This window comes from Adelges cooleyi, unplaced genomic scaffold (assembly GCF_023614345.1).
Source record: "Adelges cooleyi isolate 19-005CV unplaced genomic scaffold, UGA_ACOO_1.1 ACOO_flye_CR_arks_rails_tigmint_CR_PRNA_21, whole genome shotgun sequence".
NCBI classification, from domain to species: domain Eukaryota; kingdom Metazoa; phylum Arthropoda; class Insecta; order Hemiptera; family Adelgidae; genus Adelges; species Adelges cooleyi.
The window spans coordinates 7,766,099-7,774,929 of NW_026095871.1; the positions used below are offsets into that span (position 1 = coordinate 7,766,099).

At 36.9% G+C, this 8,831-nt stretch overlaps 1 protein-coding gene across 1 annotated transcript; it reads right to left on the reverse strand.

Moving 5' to 3' along the window:
• Nucleotides 1-6,709: 6,709 nt before the first annotated feature.
• Nucleotides 6,710-8,331, reverse strand: LOC126834917 (fibroin heavy chain-like). Its single transcript, XM_050567141.1, has 2 exons — nucleotides 8,205-8,331; nucleotides 6,710-8,110 (listed from the first exon to the last, which is right to left on the reverse strand). The coding sequence occupies exons 1-2, from the start codon at nucleotides 8,211-8,213 to the stop codon at nucleotides 6,848-6,850; spliced, it is 1,272 nt and encodes a 423-aa protein (XP_050423098.1). The 5' UTR covers nucleotides 8,214-8,331; the 3' UTR covers nucleotides 6,710-6,847.
• Nucleotides 8,332-8,831: the final 500 nt, after the last annotated feature.

Sequence of the window (8,831 nt, forward strand, 5' to 3'; positions counted from 1 at the left end):
TATAATTAATTTTGTTAAATAATATCAAAACGCATTCATGTAAATCCTGAACGATTCACGCTCAAAAAAGTAGGGTGAGTAGATAAAGGTGGTAACTGACATTTTTTGTAAAATTGTTTTCAGCTTAAATAATTATAGAAATAGTTTAAATGAATGACAGTGTTAGGATATAAGATTACACAGTATAGTAAAATAGTATAACAGTTGAAAGTGGGTTGAGCTTAAAAATTTAAAAATGTTCTAAGCAATTTAATATATATTGACTAAAATGTTGGCTCTTGGACAGTTTTGAAGTTGTCAGTTAACCCCTTTATCCACTCACCCCTTCACTTGTGATCATTATTGCTTATTTATCACTCACAGTTTGTAACAGTGAAAATAAAAAACTGACACCCTATAAAAAAAAAATGCTTATTTATGTAAACTAGGCATAACAATTTACAAAGAATCTCTGTACCGTATAGCAACTTAAAAATCTGTCAAAGCCTTTACGGTCCACAGCAAAGGCCACGTGATATGTAAATAATGTTCTTTTCTCGTGGGTAATACACTTTTTGACCTTTTCCGGTTTAACATGAAAGCCGGAAGCCGATTTTACACGGTCGGACAATACAAAATAGATTCGTCAAACGTTTATGATTCTAAAACCGCCAAATCCATAAGTATTCGTAGGTTTTTCCCTTTAAATCGACCAAAGCGGTTTGCTCTTGAATCGTGTATTTTCCGAGTAGAAAAAAAAGAAAGCGAATTCAAATTTAAAAAACTCGTTTTCAGACAAAGTATAACGCACTATATATTACTAGGATTTGTGCGGATTTACACAATTTAAACGCAAACGAGACGGGCATGAGTTATTATTATTATTTTTTTTTTTTTACAAATTACCGGGCCGGTAGCACCTTGGATTTTCGGATTTATTATGGGGTTGACCAGTAAGTTTTGTTATCACTCTAAGTGTGTAAAGACACTCACCGTTAGCGGAATACCGCAAGCAGTGTTGGAAATAATACATATTATTATCTGATGGCGGATGGCAGCTATATCGGAACGGCCGCTTTCCTTTCATAATATCAAATATGGTGTGTATACCTATATATTTATATAAGTTTGCTGTGCACTGTAAATCGGGATTACCACTTTGCGCATCCCGCAGGATCCATTCATTCGATACATATTATATTATACAGAGGCGTCCTAAACAAATATTTTGAAAACATATTTCTACGAAAGCCCCCTTGGCCGCAATATTGAATCGAGGCCGGCTTTTAAAATATGTTTTGGAAACATTTTTACCGGATTTCCGGAAAATAACAGTATTGCTTGTGGTGCTGCAAGTAATATATTTTTAGACGACCCGAACGGAGAAGATCGCATTTTCCATTTATAACTTCCCGTGCTATACTTACTTTGTCCGGGTCCTTGTCTCTCAAGTCGCAGAAGTTTTCCCACTATGTGATATTATACAGAATAACACGCACGGTCTTGGCTAACGTTTAAAATGTTGGCTATTTTCTACAAACACTTGTTTTGTCGGACAAGTACATTGCTTAACCTAGCCGGGAAACTTATTAACCGGGAACAGCGTACCCGGTAGTTGAATTAAAATTAAACCGTATCTCTTCTGTTGTTGCATAATATTAAGTGAATTATGCACATTATCGGCAATCTTATTGAACACATTTAAATATATTATTATAGTTGTGGTAAATTAACGACAAACGGGCAAAATAATGTGAGAAGTTCACGCCGAGCTGTACATTAACATTCGGTAAGTGTTTAAATTCGTTGTAACCCTCGAGTGTTCAGCCGCTGTCCCTTGAACATCAAAAGCCATTACACTCAGCCACTGCGGGTCGATTGAATTTCTATAGTAGATTGTTTAGCGTTGCTCCCCCCTCCCCCTCCTGTATTTAACTTGAAACTAAATTATTGCCACTAAAATTTGCCATATACTATTACACTAGGTACAGTAATAATAATTATTATCATCATCATCGTCAAACGTATCGCGACACTGTAGTGACACAATGGCGTTAACATTCACACCTGCTTGTCTAATATACACGGGCTCTGTCAGGGGCTATTTGATGTAGGTATACTCTTGTATAATACGTGTAAACAAGTATACGGTCCAATTGACTCGTGCCAAACGTTATAACTCATACATATACATGTTTGTAACAAGTACACATACTCACATAGACACTATGTTTAAGTGTAAGACATTTTTTGCAAATTATCTATTTTAGAGCCTAAACAGTAATGCCAGGATTCTGGTTGTTATTTTTTTCTCAGGCGATGCAAATTGACATTACAGCTTGAATAATTTTTATTTTTACTTTCTGCGCTTGAAATAATTATTTTCAATACATATTTTGTACGTTTTATGTTGACTTGTACGAATCAGATAGTAATCATATGTTCGGCTAGAGTTTCGTTGAACACAATTCAATTGAAAAACAAATGTTTTTTAGAGACCGGGCTAGGGAATCCGACACCGGTCGTAATGGCCCAATAACGTTGTGTTATTATTGTTGTACGAATCCTGGCTGTCTGGAAAAATTGTATAGACATATTCAATATTTAAAACGAAGAGTGGCTTTGAACTCTTGCGGTTTGGCCTTTTGTCCTTTCGCCGGTCGTCCCGTTGCCCGGGAAACGGCTCCGATATAATAATACTGCCGTCACACTCTTTATATAATAATATAATTATTATTTGTGTTCGTGTCTGACCGGAGAGCGTACACCTACCTGTTGATCGACGAAAGCTTGTTTTTTTTTTAAATTATTATTTCTGTAGTACACTCGGCGGTAGATACGTGTAAACAAACGGCGGAACGAAAATAATAATCTAATATAGGCCAACTGGTACACTTAACGTGATGAATACGGAGAAAAGTAGAGGTAGGTACCTCGTCGGGTTTCAAACCGTGTTTCACTCGAAACCCCTTACACGGTAGTAACGAGTACAATGGCCGCGGAGTAATTCAATATTACCTGTGCACCTTTGGGCATGTAGCTAGCAGGTAAAGGCCTCGTACGATGCAAAGGAGAACCTCGAGCTTTTTGTAAAGTTTACCTACAGTACAGCCTACAGAGTATAATGATGATGATGACCTACAGAAATTCGCAAAATACGATAAATGTGATCAGTAGGTTCGCACGAGTGCACATTGTATACATATGCCATAAGCTATAATAATATTTGTCAATTAAAAAGTTATGTACACAAAAAAAAACCGATGGAAAAACGTTGCCGATAATTTTGTTGAAACGTTTGTTTTGTTGATAAAAATAAAATAAAAGGAAAAAATTAAAATTAAATTATTACCTTTTTGGAGGTGAACAGTACATTTGGAATATAGTGGAAGATATTGTTTTGAAAATGTCGCATTTACAGCCGGATTGGGTAGTTTTACTGTAAACCGGTATAGAACTATTGGAAACATATTGTATTTAATCATAATTCGACTAAACATTTTTTTTTATAAATATAATTAATAGTTTGGCCCTGTTTTATAGACACCCTGTCGTCCCGGCATCCTGTATTCTGATTTCTGACATTGTGCTGTCTCTAAAAAATATCATCAATCATATAATTTTGGTTTGTCCCTGTTTTGTGTTAAAGATTTTTGCGTTGTTCACAATTTATGATATTATTTTTGTTAATCTAGATAATGTAAACTATCGATAACTACCGTTGCAATTTGAATAAAACCAATTAAAAGTGTCTTGTGTGTTATTGTTTATCGTTTTGTGGAAAACAAACGTTATAATATATTGTTTGCACTATTAAGACAAAACTTGTAGCCTATTGCGCATTTTAATGCTATATATTATTCAATAATACATATTTTGTCATTTACAAATTGTATAACCTTATGCGGTCGAGAGGGGTTCGGTTAGGTCAAGTCCCGGAAGTTCTCGAATTGGTAAACTTACTGAAAGCCGAACCATTGTGCCGTTTAAACTTAAGAGTAGGACATTTTCTCCACATTGTAGGGTCGTCACGTGTTATACACAGTACTTTCGTTCAACTATATATATTTGATTCCATCGCACATAATCCACAGTGTCTTCCGAATACAGTAACAGGATACCCATTATTTCGGTGATGATAATTGTCTTTGGTGGTGGCAAAATAATATAATAATAGGCGAGCTGTACAATAAAGCCAATAACATATTATTATTATTATATTCGAGTACACCCGAATTCGAGGTCTCGGCAAACTGATATATAAATTGGAAAATGTATTTTCCATAAACAACGCACATCGATAGTAATCCGATGAGGGTCAATTCCTTAAGGGTGTTGTGTGCGAGGTACAGTAACATTAAACTTAAACGGGAAGTCTCTAATATTATTATGACCAACACCACGATAGTGTGCCATTCATAATATACATATATTCTGTGACTTGGGTCAAGAATGGCCAAATTTCACTTTACAAAGTTTGATAAATAATAGAGTTTTCATTTTGCATAAATTCTTGATAATTAGAACTTTTTAAATAATAAACTTGGTACTATAATTTTTGTTGGGCCGGATGTACTGGGTATTGTAATTAATTTTGACCGATATTTGAAATTGACCACAGGTTTATATTATAATGTATACACTGTATAGCTTGAAAATTGACCATACAAAACGGCCGGTGTAATAATATTATATAATTTAACGTTTACTGTGGCTACCGCGGCCAGAGGGACCGCTGCAACAGCTAATTCGGTCACTTTGCATTTCAATAATAAATTACTACAGTCCTGGCGTACTGGTCGGTAACCGGCCAACTCATCGATGATTCTAAATATTAGATATATTATAATATATACCGACCCCCGCCGAGTGCAGCCCACCGATTTTGGGGAAATTAAACGCTTTAGCTTGACCGTAATAGTAATAGAATATAATTGATTGTTGTTAACACATGAAGCGCGTGCACGGGAACAGATTAATTATTATTATATTGAAATCCGGGCACGATGAAAACATACGCTATCGAGTTCCCATAAAATAATCCAGCGCATACACAGGTTAGTGATTTGAATACAGAAATGTTGTTTTAACAAAAAAAAAAATATATATCGAAAACAAAAAATAGGTTATATCAAAATAGGTAATCAATATACCATATAATATTATAACCATATTTTAAAATGTACAGACTAAAATGGGATAACCTATAATTAGTGTATTTTATTTTCAACAATAATCGTCTCGTTTATTTACAATCGCCCCTCTACAGGTAAATCATATAATAATTAAAACAGGTATTGTACTAGTCTAACTGCTTGCGACAATAACCCCCAAAACTCTTTTAAGTATAGGTAGGTATATAATTTCTTATAATCTTTTCTCGAAATTCAACAACCAATTGGTTACATTTTTTAAAACTACTATTTATGGTGTAACAACACTGGTGGCATAGCGTGTACAGCTGTGGTAAGTCTATTTAATAAATAAGTCCAAAACAATGACGTTGGAAAGTTTATAACACACATAAATATTACGGTCTATTAAGAATACTATAGAATCTTAACTGGTGCCAATTATTGTATATTTATTGATCTTATACAAAAATAAGTTGTACTGTAGAAACTTAGCTTCGAAGCAGCTCAATTTGAATAATATCGTTTAAGCACAAACGGCTGACGAACTGGAGGAATATGATAATGTTATATATTAAAATAATTTATAATAAATATTTAGTAGCTATATTAAAGTAATTGAATATTTTCTAATATACTATAATGGTAGTATTTTTTTTTAGTATAAAGAAAATGTATAATATATATAAATTTATTAAAGTATAAACTAAAAGTTTGAAGCTAATTCAAATTTCGAATAAAAATATTATAACAGCGAGAGAGAAGGGATAAGTTAATTTACATTTTTAACTTAAAATATAAAAGCTCGCTTCCCCCTTTTATTTTATTTTTTTTGTTAAAAGTTTTGAAATTACACATACTATAACTACAATAATTTTATAATAAAAACCAATTCCCTTGATAAATTATTCGACATAAATTTTCAATAATTTTTTTTTAAACCTTTTATTTTTACAATTACTATGGTATCACACCAGAACGCTGAAAAATAGAACTCAGAAGGATATTGGATAACTTACTAGTTTGTATTTTTTCTTAAACGGTAAATTAAAAAAAAATAAACTAAATATATTAGTCTTTGTCTGAACTGCAGTGATCGGCACGATTGTGGCAAGTGATTGTTTTGCAATTATTTTGTTGGTTAATATTTAATTTTTTTTACATTTGTATCGTCGTCACTATATTATCATCGAAAACACATGGCAGACGTTGCTCAGATAATGCTGTACACGAGGCATTATACATATATATAGCTGTATACACAAGGCATATTATATTTTATTGGTCAGGTTATAAAAAATCCAAAACGATCTGCACTATACTCACCGGCGACGGAGCAGTTGTTATACTTGTTTTGAAAACCACTTTTACTCTTTACACGATCACATACTAAATTCACTATTATTCTATTAGATAATATTGGATAGTATATTCTACTACAATACTTATAATATCATTATGTATAGCCGTGAACTATGCGCAAAGGTTGCGTTTAACGGTTACGATTTTAGGTTTATGACATTGACATCATACCATGATATATAATATGATATAGATAGGATAACGGGTATAAGAATGTAAAAATGCTTTTTTTTTAACAAGTTTATTATTCAGTCAACGCATTTACGATGACTTGTCAACAATTTTTTAAGTATAAAAAAAAATAAACGAAAACTTAATAACTGAACATTATGGACTTATGTACATGGTATATAAGTCAATCTATCTAAAACATCTTATTTCTTGTACGAACCATGGTGTTTGCTGTAAGACGACAAGTCTCCGCTTCCTCCGTAACTTCCCAAGGATCCAATGCTCGAGCCGCCGTATGAGCTACCGCCGTAGGACGATCCGTATGAAGACGAAGCCAAAGAGGACGAGCCGTATCCAGCGCCGATGGCGGACGATTCGTAGCCGGCGCCGATGGCGGACGCACCGTAGCCAGCGCCGATGGCGGACGAGCCGTAGCCGGCGCCGATGGCGGACGCTCCGTATTCCGATCCGATGCCGGACAGACCGTAACCGGAACCGATGGCGGAACCGTATCCGATGGAAGACTCTCCGTAAGACGAACCGTAACTAATTGGAGCTGGAGCGGCAACAGCGATGGGCTGCGGTGCTGCGACAGCGATGGGCTGCGGTGCCGGGATGACGACCGGTGTGGCTACTGGTACGGGAATACGTCTCACTACTGGCACCGGGTATGGTCGGGATACGGGCACTGGAACGGTGCGCACTACCGGAACCGGGTAGGGAGCGGCGACCGGATGAGGGACGGGCCTGTCGACGGCGTAAGGTACTGGTCTCTCAACTGGCACCGGGTATGGGGCCGGAACGCGTACTGCGTATGGCCTGTCAACCGGGTAAGGGACTGGAGACGGCACTGGCACGGCTACGTTCCTTTGTACTGGTACCGGGTACGGTGCAGACACCGGTTGGGCGTGACGGTTGACGATGTACACTTCCCTGGAAACCGGGACGATGGGTCCGGTGGTCGGAGCTGGAGCGGGTGCGGCAATGGCGGCCGGTGCAGCGTACGAAGCGGAAGACAATCCCAATCCAGAACCGTAAGCCAATCCTGAACTGTATCCCAGTCCGGATCTCAAACCGGAGCCGTATCCCAGTCCGGAGCTCAAACCGGAGCCGTATCCCAGTCCGGAGCTCAAACCGGAGCCGTATCCCAATCCGGAGCCAAGACCGGAGCTGTATCCCAATCCGGAGCTAAGACCTGAGCTGTATCCCAATCCGGAGCTAAGACCGGAGCTGTATCCCAATCCAGAGCTTAGGCCGGAGCTGTATCCCAAACCGGACGACAAACCCAAGCTTGAGGCACCGTAGCTAGAACTGCCCAAACCTGAACCATAACTGTAACCGGCCGATCCAAATCCCGAATCGTATTCACCGATGCTCCTCTTGCCTGCTTTTTGGGTTTTCAAGGTTTTGCTGTCGGTATCGGCCCCGACGAGGGCTACGACGGCCAAAGCGACTAGGGCAGTTGCCTAAAAAACATTAAAAAAAAACGATAATTCGATTAAAATATTACAATCAAACGATGGAAAAAAAATCAAAACGACTAAACATTTTTGTACTTACGAATTTCATGATGATCTTTGGATGGTTCACGATCGAATGGTGACAATCAAGAACACGGGTCGGCTATATATACCGAAATTGAATTAAACGGCAATATAGGGTGGGTGCAGGCGAATATGGAAGACGGGAATCCAGTCGGTTACCGACACCGGTGCGCAAAACGAGTGTGGTGTATTGTGTCATCGTCAGAGTTAAGGTGACAAAATCTGGAAATTCAATTTTACATTCGCCACTTACCGTCTTCAGGTCACGCAACTCGATCACAGGCGTTGGTATTATATAATAAATATTGTATTAATGCAATCGAGATGTTTGCTTATTGAGTACAATAAGAATAATATTGTAAGAATCGACAGACAAACTACTTAGTGATTTTGTGTGATTACACACGGATGATTTGCATGTGCATGTCTGCGTTTTTCACGTCTACAGTAAATCAATAAAATTGTATTGTCGTTGTTAAATAAACCGCCAAAAATATTAAAGCCATTTTATCGAAAGTAGTCTACAGCGCCTTAGATTTTAAAGTGAAACTTATAATATGCGTTGTCTTATATTTTCTGAGAATGTTTTTTCAATAAAAATGACAGCCGTCAAGCATATTCCAAAAAATAATAATAAGTTTGA